The sequence below is a fragment of the Pseudomyrmex gracilis genome, unplaced genomic scaffold (genome assembly GCF_002006095.1).
Source record: "Pseudomyrmex gracilis isolate BER0280 unplaced genomic scaffold, ASM200609v1 scaffold_85, whole genome shotgun sequence".
Classification (NCBI taxonomy): domain Eukaryota; kingdom Metazoa; phylum Arthropoda; class Insecta; order Hymenoptera; family Formicidae; genus Pseudomyrmex; species Pseudomyrmex gracilis.
This window is the reverse complement of record NW_018020669.1, coordinates 478,524-495,974: the sequence shown is the minus strand read 5'-3', so window position 1 is coordinate 495,974 and position 17,451 is coordinate 478,524. Positions and strand designations below refer to the sequence as shown.

The 17,451-nt window shown below is 40.4% G+C and overlaps 1 protein-coding gene across 1 annotated transcript in view; it reads right to left on the bottom strand.

The window, feature by feature from the left end:
- Positions 1 to 17,451, bottom strand: part of LOC109855264 — a 261,852-nt gene that overhangs the window by 29,031 nt on the left and 215,370 nt on the right. The window contains exons 5-8 of the mRNA XM_020429317.1: positions 14,428 to 14,495; positions 13,772 to 14,035; positions 11,540 to 11,770; positions 6,983 to 7,223 (exon numbers count right to left, since the gene is read on the bottom strand). Of these exons, the coding sequence (XP_020284906.1) occupies positions 6,983 to 7,223; positions 11,540 to 11,770; positions 13,772 to 14,035; positions 14,428 to 14,495 (804 nt within the window). The remainder of the gene's footprint in view (positions 1 to 6,982; positions 7,224 to 11,539; positions 11,771 to 13,771; positions 14,036 to 14,427; positions 14,496 to 17,451) is intronic.

Sequence of the window (17,451 nt, the reverse complement as noted above, 5' to 3'; positions counted from 1 at the left end):
TTTTTTTTTTTTTTTAACAGACTTCACAGTCTGTAAAAAACTCGTTAAATTAATATGAGTTGCGTTGTATTCGAGTTTTGGAATATTGCTTTGCCTCGCGTTTCGGCTGTCGCGAATGGAACAAGCATGATTTTCAACCGAAATTGACATGTGTGTAAACGAGGAGAGCAGCTGCGGTCTTTCCCGTAGCGGCAGTCGATTAGCAAACGCGACAAGGAAAAGAATTAACGCGTTCCGTCGGATCAAAAAGATCATATAATTTTATTGGAGAGATGCGACAATTATTCGACGAATATTGAATCTTGACGCCGATAGATCAATTATAAACTTTTTAAACTTCAAATGCGCGTTCCTTATTATTTTATAAACAATTATTTATTTAAAAATTATTGATCAATCTGTTCTTAGAGAATTATTTATTCTTAATAAGGATTATCATTAAGCACAATTATTGCTTAAAAAATATATATTGGATTGATAATATCATTAAACTTTGTTTTTTCTTTGGTTTTGTACTATTTTTAAAAACAGTTATTTATTTAAAAATTATTGATCGATCTGTTCTTAGAGAATTATTTATTCTTAATAAGATTACAATTAAGCAATTATTGCCTAAAAAATATATGTTAGATTGATAATATCTTATCAATCTCTAAACTTTGTTAAACTTTGTTTTCTTTGATTGAAAAACTACTATTGTGTATTAAATAAATGCTCACGTACATTGTGTAAAACAATAAAATGTGTTTTACTTCATTTTAGTTTATCAGATGTACAAATACATACATACTCGAGCATGAGTTGATAAAACTATCCGCGGCTGAGGTGGCAAGCCAATGTTTCCTAAAATTTCCTTCCATTTATAAAACTATTTCCAAAACTAGAATAGTAAAAAACAAACGTTGCCGAGCAAGCAGAATACCGAATAGTTGTCGAAATATTTGTTGCAACTCTAAATTTTACAATAGATCGCGTTTATCAGTCTCACAGAAAGCTCACGTTGCTCAAGTATAAAACGGTGTGTTGCAAATAAAGTATAATAGTGTTAAAAATAAATTGTTATTATACACAGATCCTCTCAGAGAACAGGTTTACAACAGTGAACGTTTGAGAAGAGAGTAGATTATTAGAAAAATGTTTTTTTAATTAAAGAATTGTTTGTCTTAATATTCGAAGATATATTTTGCATTTGAACCGCGTTAATGTCATTTTATACCGACGTTTCGTGAACACTTCAGCTCGCTTCATTCAGGGTTTCAAGAGCAGCCTGATACCATGATGTAAGAAGATAAGGTGTTTCATTCCCGAGACGCGCAGTGTTCGACCAATCAGAGAGTTGTGAAGAGCAACCACTTTCATGATGTGCTACTGGCAGATGTTAAGCGGATGTCAAGTCGTTTGCGTCTTTTTTTTGGAAAAAAATACAAACATTACATAGGTAATGCAAACAAAATTATTCAGTTATATTTATTGTATAATCAATTTAATTAGTTTAATTAATTTTGCGCTACATTTGAGACAACAATTTGATTGGCTGCTCCGCCATTGTGCGCAATGAAACATCTTTTTACATCGTGTCTGATTACATTAACGCGGTTTAAACCCGATAAACATTTTCGAATGTTAATACACCGCGAAAGCGTCAAATTGTTTGTTAAAAAAAAGAAAAAAATGTTTTGAGCTGCTCCGTCGTTTATTATAACATTATGTCTTTATGTGAGACGCAAAATATTCACAAAAGATTTAAGACCGCATTTCACGTTAATGTGTATAGACGATACGCGATGTAAGGTCGGCCGATCGTTCCGTGCAAGGCACAGAAATAGCGGTCGATAGGAAGATTGTAGACTATTTTCTTGGCATAACGTCAGCAGTCGCGTCATGCGCTTATTTCTTTGATCCGACAACGTTTTAGACATTTAGATAATGACGCGTCAGTGCGATATATATCTCGCTCGCGAAAACGATTAACTGCAATGTTTTTTCTTTATCGAATCGCGTAACTTCCAGAGAGAATATCTGTGCGCTATCGTCAGATCTCTCCGCGAGCGAGAGAAGAAAACTCTGACGACCGATTCATTATCGTCACCTTCATTTTTCTAACCGCGCAAAACTGGATCGAGTCGGAACGGACAGAAGAAATATACTGTAAGAGAGGCGCACGTTGTGGAGGAAACGGAGGGAAAGAAGGGGTCCTCTTTCTTCGCGCGCGTCGGGAATTCGGAATCGGCGTTTGTCTTCTTCAACGTTTCCGCGGGTAACGGAAGCGCGCGCGCCCCGCGGTGAAAGATGACAATGAAACTGTGTGGAAGTCGCCAACTCTTATACGGCGCGAACTTTCCTCCGACCGGAGGCGAAACTCCCCCACACGTCTGAATCTCTTGGTCTCGACGTCGGCGGTAAGTTTCGATTTACGATGAAAATCGTATATCGTTGCCCCCATCGATTCTCGATGGAGAAACGAGTTTAGATGAATGATGAGCGGCGCGGGGATGAGCCCCAACGCAAAAATTACTTTTTTTTTTCTTTAATGTCTCGTTTCACACGCAAATTTAACATTCGCGACTTGCGGCGGCAATAAACGCGCTTAATGTCGATGCCTCCCGTTGCCCGCAGTAATTATTCGCTGCGCATCAAGGAAGGATTGTAAAAAAAAAAAAAAAACGGATAATAAAATCCCTTGGAAATAAAGAACGTTCGGATGAAGAATGAGATGTAAGTCGGGCGTGAGAAATGGCACGTCGCCTTTTATTGTTGGCATTTGTCGGTACGGCATAAAAAATATCCTCGAGATGCGGACGGAAAAGTTTAGGGACTTTTAAAAACTTTATCGAGAATGCCAAATGCTTTGCACAGATTGGTTGCACAGATTAATAGAAATCATTTTATTTGGACAAGTTGATTTAACGAGATTATGTATGAGTATAGTGTCAAAAATGTGTTAGAATAAATGATGTTTAAACAATGTCCTTCACGACCTAGCGCATATCGCACTTTGTCTCTTCGCGGTCTCATCGACGGCTGCAAACTCTCTGCTCTCACAGATCATTCGAGCGCGTCATCTCTGATTTAAAACGTGTTCTTTTCAATTCTTTGTTTTGAAAGCTTGTTAGTAACAGAGTCGATTTTTAAAAGTCTTATTTAGCAAAAACATAGAAATGTTTACAAAATATTTGTCTCGCAGAACGTCAACGTACATTTCGATTTTCAAGACATTTGGCAAAGATATTATTTTTATAATAAATTCTGCGTGTGTGTACCGATTCTTCTCTGTAAATTTTGCTGAACACAATTATTATTTATAGAGAACACAATTATAAATATCAATTATTATATTACAAATATATAATGTGTAAAAAAATATAACGTGGCATATAATTGTTGTTTTACGAGGCGATTTGATGTTATTACGAGAGAAGAAGGAAATTAAACAACGCAGAGTGAAATATTTCGTATTTACGAGCCATTCGAGCAGCATATAGCTAAAGGTTTGCGCGCCCGATCGGACGCCATTTAATTCCAGAAGAAAGTAATTCTTTCCACCGTCGCCTCCCCTTCCGCACGACGTCTCATCTTAATCATCGTGATATCCAAGCGGAGAAATTCTTCCAACAGCTGTCGCATCGGTACCGCGACATTATTCTTGGAATCTTCTTAAGCGATCTTTTTAAGGATATTAATCGTCGAGAGAAGTCGCGCGCTTGACCAGATTTTTTTACAACGAATAAAGAGAAACACATGTTTGCCGCAAGCACACGTTCGTATATATCTTGTCACATACATTGAATAACTTTAATAATTTCGGACACAAGTTTTCTACTTTGCGGCACGATAATTTTTTTCTAAGATAAAAGGAAAACTATTTGTTGCATATTACAATATCGTAGAGTTAACAAAACTATAGACAAAAAAGTAAAAATGAAAATATAATATTTAATATATCGTTAATTTACTGTATTTACCGTAAATAAAATAATATCTGATTTTTTGTTGAACTCAATATTCTATATAATGTAACATACAACAAATATCCTTTTCCTTTAATAAAACTTTGTAGTATCCGAAGTTATTCAGTGTACGTGTCGTTTAAGTTGACAGACAGTATAACTTTTCTGCTATTTATGTATACTAGCACAATACAGTCACGCGATACGCTATTATTATTTTTATTTTAATTTGTTCTGTCAGTGAACACAACCTGTCACCGCGATTACAGCTAGTATATATATATATATATATATACGTATATTTGTACGAAATGAATCGAGAAACACATCCGAGAAACGTCCAATCAGCGTTGAGATAAAAACGGCAACAATCAAGATAAAATCGATTGTCATTATTTAGGTACACACGCTTTTTGCGTATGGTAGAACTAGCACAACACAGACACGCGCTACGCGCACGCTGTTATTGTTTTTATTTTAACGTGTAGTGTTACTAAACACAACCTGTCACCGCGAAGACAGCTAGTTATATATATCTTACAAACTATACAATGCACATGAAAGAAATGTCAAAAATAATGTGCATAAAAATCAAAATAAAAAAATAGCAAGAGGGAAGAGTGGAAAAACAACACGTGACTAAATTCACGTGACTGTACTTTAGTCACGTGACAGGAAGAAATGGAAAAACAACACTGAAGTCACGTGACTGTACTTTAGTCACGTTTTTAAAGTCACGTGACTTTAATCACGTGTTGTTTTTCCACTTTTCCCTGTCACGTGACTTTACTTTAGTCACGTTCTTAATGACACGTGACTAAATTAAAGCCACGTGGTGTTTTTCCTCTTCTCACTGTCACGTGACTTTATTTTAGTTACGTTTTTAAAGACACGCGCAACGAAGTCGCGCTCGAACGGCGCGAGATAATACCGTGCCTCTTGATTCGTACATTAATCGAGAAACACATCCGAGAAACGTCCAATCAGCGTCGAGATAAAAGCGGCGACAATCAAAGATCGATTGTGATTATTTACACACGTTTTTTCTGGTAGGATATAATATAATATTCAAGCCACGCATGTGGCGAACGATAAGCACAAGTTTTGGATGACCGCTTATATCTGAATCGCGAAACTTTTCTTCATTTGTTCCTAAACTACTTCGCAATAAGGACGAAGTAAGAAATTTATCTTCTCTCGACAAACAACGGATGTTTGAACACGCTTCGGAGCTTTACGGGAATCGCGCGGACGGGCAAGAAAAGAACAAAAAAAAAAAAAAAAAACCGAAATAGGCGTGTTTTCTGGATCGATTCCCGTGTGCTTCGGCGAGTAGTAAACACTTTAGCGTGTTCCCGCGTATATGTTCGGCAAACACGTTCCAATAAGCACTTTTATCCCGGCTTTTAACGGCGAATCGTATTCTCGTCGTCAGTGGGGCGCGAATAACCGAACCGGGTCTCTCCTCGTGTACATGTACACGAGCGATTAAAAGCGATACGTTACGTCGCGCGAACTCGCCCGCACGAATGCTTTAATGAGAATATCTAGGGGTGCTCTCCTATATTGACATTCCGGCGCACGTGTATACGTCGAGGAAGGTGGTGCCGCAAAGCAGAGGTTCACCGCGTTCGCGCTGTTTATTTAATACACGCTCACGGCTCTATGCCAGTGAGTTTTGCGATTATCATAATAAATAGCGCATCTGATAATTACACTCGTTCTCATTTAACTGCTTCAACATCGACGCTTCGTCGAGCAGGAGCGCAATTAATCGCGGCGTTCTTTAAACACGGTAAGGATGTTTTCAAATTCGCAAAAAAAAAAGACATCACACGTAACGGCGTTACGTGTGATAACGATGCTACACCAGTACTCTGGTAATTTCGAGCGCACCGGAATGTTGATTTTTCCTAGACTTCGATATTGTTTACTTTTCTTTCTAATGAACGATCGAGCCCGCGATGATCTCGCGATTCGAGTGTTGCGAGCAGAAGGATATCCCGAGTTCGAGAATCCACACACTTTCGAGTTTTTCCGAGCCGGTAACTTTCAATCAAACTTATCGATCGAAGTGAGAACTGATTAGGGAATGAGAAATTACAGAAGTATGAAAATTATGAAGAGACTCGACTGTCACACACACACAACTTATTGGATAATTCAATTATATGTTTTCGGCTTGTTGAATATTTAAATAAAAAGAAATAAGAAAATGGCAATAACAAGCTAAACACCAGATGTTCGGATACAATTTTTTTATAATTCGGAGATTTTCAAAAATTTTTAACAAACGTTTCGATCCACTATGGGATCTTCTTCGGTGTTTTAATAAAAACTTACAAAAAAAATTCTTCATGATCTTGAATAGATTGTTATTTTTTTGTAAGTTTTTATTAAAACACCGAAGAAGATCCCATATAGTGGATAGAAACGTTTGTTAAAAATTTTTTAAAATCTTCGAATTATAAAATTGTACTCGAACATCTGGTGTTAGCTTGTTATTGCCATTTCCTTATTTCTTTTTAATGGATAATCAAAGATTGATAGGAAAACAAATGTGGACACTTTTGTTTCTTTTTTTTTTTTTGTTGTTGTGGCAAAAGACGAAATACGTGTTTCTTTTTCTCTCAGAGAGCCGGGATAGACGCGCATTCTACGCGTCGCTCGAGATAGGGAAGTATGAAAATTATGGAAAAACTCGACTGTCACACACACACAACTTATTGGATAATTCAATTATATGTTTTCGGCTTGTTGAATATTTAAATAAAAAGAAATAAGAAAATGGCAATAACAAGCTAAACGCCAGATGTTCGGATAAAATTTTTTTATAATTCGAAGACGTCATTAGTGAGGGAAACCAATTGGTGTCCGCCCATAAAGAAGTCGAATTTACTTGGAGTTTCAATTTATATTATTAACACACTTTTCGCGTTATCTTTTCTCCGTGTTTCAAGCGTGAGTTCAAGTATTTCACACGCATAATCTGTTTATTTTCTCCTCTTTATTACGTTACGAACAAATAGACTCACCAATCTCGCGTCACCTTTGCGACGAACTGCTTCTGATTGTCCCTGTCGATTGGCATGGAGTGATGATGGCGATGTTCGTCAATCGGAACTACCGAATGGCAAACAAGACGCGTCTCGTTTCGATCGAGGATCGTGAGATTGTAAGGCGACGCTAGCAGTCGCGAAGCCATTCGATCCAAAGCCACCCACGATTTACCGGTCACCACCCAGGACGGATACGTGCAGTGCTGCGGTGGGTTTTCTGTAACGGAAAAAAACAGATGGTTGTGAAGAAAACAGATCTCACTGTGTTCGTTCGCGTAAAATCTCTTCAGAGTTAAACAACGGTCATCACAAACTTTTTCGGATCGCAAAATTAAAATTTCAAACGACTCAACAGCGCGAACAATTTTTTGGGAGATTTTTTATTAACTTCGAGCGAAAGAAAGAATTTCAAAATCCTTTTTTGTTTGTGTCTTCGATATTCGCAACGATTAAAAATAGTTGTTGCGCATTTTCAAAAGCCGCGGTGTACCGCCGAGCGAAAGGCAAAGCGAAATCGCGAAGTCGATTATCGCTGTAACGTCAACACTTTAATTCCTGCAATTTTCATCTTCACGTTGCAAATTCGGGCGACTGTTAAATTCAAATGTAATTACGTGTCAAGAAATAGCTCCGCGGTTTTATTCTTAGAGCGCGCGCTCACCCCCCCCCCTCTCTTCTCTCTCTCTTTCTCTCTGTATAACTCCACCTCGTCTCTAACGCAGTTATTTCAAACTCGAAATGCATAATATAACTGTAAACTCGTTCCCGACTCTTTAAGTTTCACGAGGTCCTCGAGAGCAGATAATCCAGCATAAGTAAACTTTGACCTCTCTTCTTCCTTGCATCGTAAACTTCGTTACCCCCGGCATACCCGGGTCGTTTCCCGCGCATTATCGGGTTCTTCGCACGTTTCCCCTCAAAGAATTTTGCGCGCAACAAAACGAAAATCGAACGCCATTTAATCGTTTCCCTCGGTCTTGATTCAGAGCGAAATTCCGCGTTAATTACAATACGCTTTTAATGGCGTCATATTTGTAACTGGCGTAATTATACCAACCGCGACCAACATGCATACGTCATACGTGAACACGATGTATATTAACCAACTCATTAGCTTCATTAACACACACAGCATGCGTGTACGCATATTGCAAACGCGCAATTCACGTAACATATTGCCAGCGCCATTGTTGCAATAATATTCCGGAATATTGTTTTCCGTTATATTGATAAAATATTTTTCAAGTCGCTCTCTTTACGAAACAATAAATCGTAACGCACACACGCACACACACAAGTGTATCTACATATCAATTACAAAAAAAACCCCATAGCAGGTAACAGACATTTCGACAACGCATAAAAATCATTTGCAAAAATCATGATGCACAAGATGTCGAAATATTTCGGTGGCTTTATATACCGGCGAGATTCCACGTGTCTTTGCCGACGGATTACGTTTTGACGCAAATAATTTTGCTATAAATGCGCGCGCGTGCGCGCGCGCGCGCGAGAGAGAGAGAGAGAGGGCTCGGTTGCCAGTGAGCAGTTATCCTGTCAATGGTCGGCTGCTCACCGGCTATCAATCACTGTGCATCGTGAATTAATGGACCGTTAAAAATGCACGAGCGACAAAGTATGCCGCGTGCATACGCGAGACCAGGCTGCGTGCAACTAAAAGCTGATCGATAATTCAATCGGGCGTGTGCGTGCGCGGCAACACTACTACGACATGCCGAAATTGCGCTGCTTATCGTGTACTACGTCGTCGTCGTCGTCGTCGTCGTCACGATGATAAGAGCCGAGAGCGAATGACGATAAAGAAAACGGCGAGATTGTTGTAATCGTTTCATTATGCGATTCACGTTACCGCGTAATTAGTTTTTATGCACTTTTCCGTGATGTATACGACGGAAAAAATTTCCGTCGGAAATTCGTATCCCGATTAAAAGTTTCATGTTTCAGACCATTTGCATATATATTATTTTCCATTTGCCAGCCGTGTAAATTGATCGATCAAGTATTGAATTTTTTGTTCCTCCCGCACAAAACACAGTAGCGAATAAATTTGCTTTCCGCGCGAGTTACGAGTTTTATTTTGCCGTCGCGATTACTTTTCGCTCAAAACAAAGAGATGGGAGTGAATTATGTACGTCATAAGTACTCTACATTTTTAATATTTAAGAAATTAAAAAAGACATTTAAACAAACGCCTTTGTTGAAGCTTCGCGCGAGCGTATATATATATATATATATATATGTATATATATAAGTTCATGGTATGTAACGCAAAATGCGTATTAAAATGAGTCACGCCCGCGGCGAAATGGAAGAAGAAATGCACGCGCTTTGTTCAAAGTAAATTACACCCACCCTCTTATCTTTCTTTGCAGTCAGACCGCATGTCGTTGCGTTACCTCGAAAAGATTGTAATTTCGCGGCGGTTATTTAAAAACCGCCGCGCAATCTCAATTCAAAACGGAAATGGAATCTCTCCGCGGGAGAAAGCACGTTGCCGGTATGTATCATATCGATATTTGATTTGATAATGTATATATATATATATATATATATCTCAATGGCGTGTAATCGGTTGCGTAAAACTGTTTTATAAATTTATTACTTCTCTCGCAAGTATCCAGCGACATTTTGTACGTAACGTAAATTTGTATTACACACGGAGAAAATGTATGTGTACATATACTGACCGCGCGCGATGATATTCTCCTGCTACCTTTTCGCAAAACTGTATTTCTTCCGTTATCATGAATACTTGTTTCGGGTTTTCTCCTCACCTCGCGGTGTTCGCAACCATAATATTTTTCGAGAAAACCTTAGCGATGCCGCAATTTTTTTTTTTTTTATAGAGCAACGCAATTTGCGGTAAAACTCGAGCAATTTCTAATAAATATCACTCTCGGCAGGAAAAACGATACGTATTTTTTTTTTTTTTTTTTCACAAAACGCACGTGTATATTTCTATTACGTAAATTTTTTTATTATTTTCAATCGCGATTACAGATGTATAAAAGCGACACGCGCGCGAAAAAGATGGTGTTATATAAGGATGCGAAAATTTACATATCGGCCAGATGGGATTTATAGCGTGTTGGCTTCAGCGCTCGAATACGTTCTCCTCTCATCTAACGGGGTTTGGGGCACTCTTCGAGGCGGGAAGCCCGTAGCCCGCAGCTCGAGAGATCCCGAGGCTAATCTACCTCCTCCTGGAAAGTTTAAATGGAAACGCGGAACCGGGGGTAGGGGGTTAACGAAACATCCGCGCGACGCCGTCCGTTGGCAAGGGCGCCGCTGAAAAATTTTTAAGCTGCTTAACGCTCGAGTTGAATTTGCTCGAGTAGCGACCGCCGGTGGGGGGGCGGGCGAGGGAGGAGAGGCCGCCGATTTCGAAATATTAAGCGTCACCTTTGTCGTTCGCCGATAACACGCGGGCGTGTCGATTTGAGCGCGCGCGCAACAAATGTGTGCGCGAATAATAATGGTATTAGTACAACGAGATAACTCTGTAATAACATAGCATTCAAAATTATATTCGCGCGTGCTCGAATTCACATACGAGAGACGAAAATCAAAAGCGCGCGATCGAGAGACCGGAGATCCGTTTGACGGTTATCCGATAATAACGGATAACCGTCATAGAGGTCCTTTTTCATAATAGATACTCGGTCGTATCGATCCCTTCCCTGTCGATGGCGCGCACGTATATCGCGTCGTTTGACCGGCGATCAAACCGTATAACGCGCGCTTTCCCTCCCCTCCCCTCCTCTCTCGCCCTCGTCAGTCGCCCTCAATTTGGTTAACCGTGAATCCTGCGACAAGATCGTCGTCCCGATTCGGCAAGGCTACGTGTAGCTATGCGATACCGTGGAATACCCGAAGTACCTGACGTTGACCACCGGCCGGGGACACGATAGTATGCCGGACAAGAATCCGATCTGGTGTCCGCAGGCACTCTCATAGTTTACGTGTTCTCGTTCTCAACTCTCTCGCCGCCCCGGTAGCTCTCACGCCGCCGTAAGCGCGCGCGCGCAGAATATAACGGCGAGATATATACGCGCCACCACCGATTCGCCACCGTTGCCTCATCGATTAACAGCTCGCCCCCTTCCCCCCGCCCCCGCAGAAATTCGGATCGTTAATTCGATCTTTCGCGACGACGTGTTCAACACGAAAACCCGCGACCGAAACCTCGCGCCGGCCCGTGATCCGTCGGACGGTATTCCGATATTTTCCGATAAAATGAAATTATTTTGTTTTTTTTTTTTTTTTTTAAATTTTCTTTTTTCAATATATCGCTAAAAAATTGGGAACTTTTACGAACGCGATATTAAACATGTCTTATCGGAGAGGAGAAACTGCAAAAAAAAAAAAAAAAGTGAAAAAGAGAAAAAAAAACTTATATTTTATATTAAACATATTTCTTTGTGAAAAACTCGACATAGTTTTTCGTGAGGTTTTTTTACAGAAATAATATAAGAAAGAAGAGAGAGATGGGACAAAGAAGAAGAGACTCACTTTGCGTCATCTTGAACGTCCTGGCGGCCTCGGTAACGCTGATCAATCCGTTACAGGCGGCGTCCGAGCTCTGTCCGAGATACCACGTGTTGTTCGATGGATTTGTGTAAATAAAGCATCTGTAGCTCTCCTCGTCGTTTGTTTTACGATCGTTACGATCGCTGTGCAAACGCGCGACCATGTAATTTGTGCTGCCCTCCCTCCAATGAGCCAGACACTCCAATTCTACGTCTAGAAAAACAAACCGTCATAACTGCAAATTGGCATGTACCCATTGATGATAACCATTGTTTTTTTTTTTTTTTTTTTTTTTTTATGTTTTTCTTCCTTTTTTTATTTTTATTTATTTATTTATTATTATTTTTTTTTTATCACACAGAATGCGCGCGCGCGACAAGGCTCCATTGTGCAGCGCAAATACGTTTATATACGAACGGAAAACATAAACTCTCTCCCCGTAATACGTTGAGTGCCGCAACGGCGGGACGTACCGTGCGACGTGTGCGAGGACGTATCGGGCCGCGAATGAAAATTTCGACCGTGATTCTGTCTATACGAGCCTATTAGTAACAGAGTCGTAAATAGAAGTTTATTGCCATTGTCCCCGGGATAAAGCTATCTGCAGAAGTTATAAACGGGCGTAAGCGATATATGAATGTTCATGAAAACGCATTATACCGTTCCGCATGCTCGGGACGTGGATATGCGCGCTCGCGCGCGCGCGCGCGCGTGCATACAAGTACCGTGTATTCATTTACCCGCGCGCGCTCGTCGTATCGAGATAGACGATCGGGCAGTACGGGCTGATGATAATTGCGCAAAATCGTTTGGACAAGCCCAGCAACAAATGGTAATTGACAAGGCCATTAATCATTCATTTCGAAGCCGCGAGCTTTATTGACCGTTACAGGCCTTGCGCGTCGTGTTAATTAATGTCAAACCGGATGTTAACGTCACCGCGCGGAAGCGCCGCGCGTGACCGTCATAATTCCTTTTTACGCGCTCCCGAAACGTGAGCGCGCGGGCATCGTAACGACGATGATGAGTCAATGCGATAACCGAAAACTTATTTCGCCGGAGTTAATTCGGTTATATGCAATAATTTTGTTTCAACGATAACAACCAGCAATTAGCCCGCGGTAATTTTTCCTCGCTACGATCGAGAGCCGAGTCTCTTTCCGGGCTCTTTTGTAATAGCAATTTTTGTTTCTCGCTCTCTATATAATATATATATGTATATAATTTTTTTAAATAGAAAAAGAGAAAAAATTAATAAAAAATTTAAAGCGATTTAAATATTCAAAGCGCCGTGAAAACGGAAAATGAGTGGAAATTCGATAACAATATAGCTGTACGAATTGAAACTTTACAGTCATGGCGTATTCCGAAATTTGCATCAATATATTGAGGCGCCGCTCTGCAAGCGCTTTATAATTGTAGATTGCAACGATACGAATTAATTATGGGCCAATAACAAAATGTCACTAGGCAGTGATTGGACTCTCGCGCATGTTGCATAATTCATAATTGTTTAGGTATTCATTTGACAAATTGTGAGCGTGTGTAAACAGATGTAACACAATTGCCGTGTAAATGGATATTACACAATGCGAATGTTTCTACAACGGTTGTACAATCAAGCCTTGTACAATTATTTCACGTGTGTGTGCGGCAGCATCTATTGCGCGTTATCAAAGGCAAACCTATGAAAACGATAATTAAATAAATACCAGGATAACAACTTTTTAATAAAAAGAAGCGGTATAGGAAATGACGTTTCTTCGGATTGTTTTTGTTCTCCAGAAACAATAAAAAAAAAAAAAAAGAAAACAGTACGTCTAACCGTAAAAAAAGTTACAAATTAAATTCTTTTTGTTTCGTTATTTGATTTGTTTTTGAGAAACTCCATTATTTTTGTATTACATAAATCGATTATTTTTTATAAAATTGAACTCGTTTGTCGCACAGTGTTTCATTTTTCCAAAATTCCACGTAATTCATTTGCATCGAATAAATTGTGTCTCGGCGTGGTATTTACATTTGTATCACAAACTGCAACTATAAGAGCGAAGTAATTTTGTTAATAGACAGAAGTGTGTTCTCAAAAAATTTTCTGAAAACCAAAAAAGTTGGTTTCATATTCCGAGCTACCGCTTTACTTGCCACCTTAGTCCGTTCGTGTAAAAGCAAATTTGTCAGCGGAGTGTAATGACGCTTCTCGAGAATACTGACCTACGCTTTCAGACGAATGTACGTTGGCGCACGCTTGATAGCGCAGAAGGAGACGCGAGTCCTGCGTGCACGCTTCCGCCCGTGATAACGGCGTATTGCACTCCCCTCCCTCGCCGCCGTTCACGCTATACGTGAACTCCATAGGGCCTCTAATAGGACAGGGCAGCTGGGCTGCATTGTTGCGAAACAGAGAGACCAGAGTGGCGTCGCTGGTCAACGTGCTGCATTTGGACGATAGATTCGATTCCCCGGGCGTGCAAAACGCTAATAACAATACAAGCGGACGTGAAGCACATTATTATTGTAACATTTATTTATTTATTTCCCAACTGCGCGTTTCCAGAGCGCATCGATTAATACGTAATAACGAAGATGATAAATCGTTTATCACACATTTTGTGCGTGTTTGAGAAAATAGAATAAAATTTTCGCGAAACACAACAAAGCAAAATACAAATCGCATTCAGGTGAGACAGTAAAACTGGCGAAATGACAGAACGATTGAAACAAAAAAAAAAATTGAAGTTATAATAAAAAAAAAAGAAATACACAGAAAATTTGTTTCTATTTCAAAAGTTTTAAGTTAAAATTTCACAAACAGATGGAACTTTGTATGTGAGAAAATTCGTGCAGTAATAAACTTTTACTTGTCTTACTTTCTTTATATTGCAGCACGTTGGTATGTTGCGCATGCATCACGATACACCGATAGCAATTATACTTCCTGAAACAGAAATGGAAAAAAAAAAAAAACAATTTCGAGTGTTACACGTTATTCTATGTACATACTTTTTGTTTAAAGAAGCGTATATTGCTGTGCATGTACAGGTACGATTTTTTCGATCCCGATATTTTTACGCAAACTGTAACGTCCTCCACGCGAAAAACTCTCGAGGCCTCGTAAATTTCATCCATTCACACCACTTACGAATTGCAATCGGTAAAAAATAATAAAATCTACGATATATACACATATACACACATATATATGTACATATATATATATATATATATATATCGTTGTGCGATCCCGCAAACCAAATTTATTATTTTTTTTTTTATCTAAAAAATTCGTTTATTCGAAACCCCGAGAAATTTCGGATTTCATCAAATGTGAAAATGAGAAGAAACTGTAATACACGTTACAGAACAGTATTTCCAATAATTTTGCATACTTTATATCCTCGTGGTAGAAAAAAAAAAAAAAAAAAACAAACCGGAATTTTTTACTCTCACAGAGATGTTCAAATCTGTGTAAAAGTAAGAATTATACACTTTACAGCTCGCTGATTCGACGTGACACGACATTAAAAAGCTGGCTTCATTAAATTCGAAAAAAAAAAGCGTATTCAACGTAATAACTTCGAGCGATTTGCTTTCAAACACGGATCGCGCGGCGGGGTCGGCGGAGCCGACGCCCCCGCCTGCCGCCGCCCGAGCTCTCTGTATTACGCTGATTTCCACCCTGGAAAAAGGTATAAACCACCGCGGGCCGCCTATTTGAATATCGCGTAAATTTACAAACCAAATACCGAAGTAATTTCTGTCGCGCGGCGCGGCGGCCGACACTCGGAAATTCCACCGCGCGCGCCGAACGCCGCGATTTCGCCGATTATCATCCTTTTCAAAATGCACCGCTAAAGCGGATTAATATCGTTACAACCCGCCGCTTTCTCCCCTCTCCCCCGTCGTCGTCGGTGTGCATAGCAGCAGATGCACACCGGCGGCGGTGCGGCGATAGTAGCCGGAAACTATATTGGACTGACAGCCGGGGAACAAAGGTAAACTTCGACTTAAGCCACCGAACAGAGAGAAGGAGAGAGGAGGAAAGGAAGTAACGAAGGGGCGCGGAAAGGAAAGGAGGTGAACAGGAGGGGATGAAGCGGAGAGAGAGAAAGAGAGAGAGAGAGAGAGGTGGAGAGAGGAAGTGGGGCGAAAACACAGAGCCAGAAGCTGCTGCGGGAGAAGGTAAGTTGCAGACCCGAGCTAAGTAAGCAAGGTGCCAACTAGTAAGGACACAAGACAAGCTCCGAAAGTTTTAAGTAGCTACGCGATACCACTCGTTGGACTCCTCTATCTTCCTCCGCTTCCTTTTCTCTTTTGCCTGTTCTACCGACGTCACTATTGCATCGCGCGTTTGTCTTTTCGCTCACGTACAAGGTGCCTCCTTCGAGACGCGCGTTACACCACGCGTCTCTCGACGCGAATTTCGTTTCATCTCGCGTACATCATTAATCGTCGAACGGTGCCGCGACGGCCATCAATCAATCGAGAANCTTTTCGCTCACGTACAAGGTGCCTCCTTCGAGACGCGCGTTACACCACGCGTCTCTCGACGCGAATTTCGTTTCATCTCGCGTACATCATTAATAATACGCAAATGCCGCGACGGCCATCAATCAATCGAGAACAAAAAAAAAAAAAAAAAAAAAAAAGAAAAAGAAAAAAAAACCCACCAATCCTATTGATTCTGCGAAGTCGCTGAGTTCGGCGGCTTCTAATGGATTAAGTCCAACGCCAATTCCCACAATTGCGGAAAACGCGCGTCAATTATCTCGCGCCGAGAACGAGAGACGTACGTCTAATCTGTTTTCGAAAATTCATTTCGATCGGCTTCGCGAAACATTTTCTCGCGCGATCGTATTCCCCGTCGTGTTCACAAATACGCGGGACACGCGGCGGGGCAGATACAGCGCCAAGTAGTCTACAAACGCTTTGCAAGAGCGCGCAGTTAAATGCGAAGTCCTTTGTCTGTGAAAAGCAGAGAGACCGGCTTGCGCCTTTGTTGGAAAGAAAACCAACGTCGACGCCGGAATCGTCTCTCTCGCTATATAAGTTTCCGCGTTTCTCTCTTTTAACGACTTTCCGCGAACTTTTCCTCGCGCGATGATCGACCTCCGCCGTTTCCCGTAATTATAAATTTTACTTCCGTCTCTCTCTCTCTCTCTCTCTCTCTTTCTCGTGCCGGCTTCAAAGACGCGTATAATACATCCGTGTCCCTGTGCTTTCTCTCCAAATACTTCAAACGTACGTTTCACCTGCGCGAGAGTTTCCCTTTCTTTGACGAATTGTTTTTCTTTGATGAGCACAGCGATCTCTTATTGCCGTCGTTAATGCTGTGTGACGAAAAATTGCTCGATTTTTAAGCGCTGGCTTTGAGAAACATCTCTTGTTTCCGCCATGAAAAAATTTAATTTTTCATACTTATTTAGTTATTAAGATATTATTAGAATTTAATTTTATTTGTTGTGTAAAATTTATTATTATAAAATAACGCGAAATATCGAAATGATGCCGCGCACGGAATACAAGTCAAAGTGTACGTTAACGATGAGGTGCGTCGGCCAAAAACCATCTTGATTTCTTCGCTCGATCGGTCGTGCCGCTTCGCCGGACGTATTTACTTAACCGTTAAGCCGGATGGTTTACGTTAAGTCGAGTATTCGCATTTTAACGAGAGAGCCGCCGTTAAAGTCACCCTTCGTCGACCCTCAACAATTCCGATGCCTTCAACGCTCGATGAACTTCGCACTAATAACGCGAGACGAGACGGAACGAGAGAGAGAGAGAGAGAGAGAGAGAGAGAGAGAGAGAGAGAGAGATCGTTTTCCGCTTTCTTTTTTTAATTTTTTTTTTTGTGTTTTTTTCGTTTGTTTTACATTTCTATTACGTTGCGTATA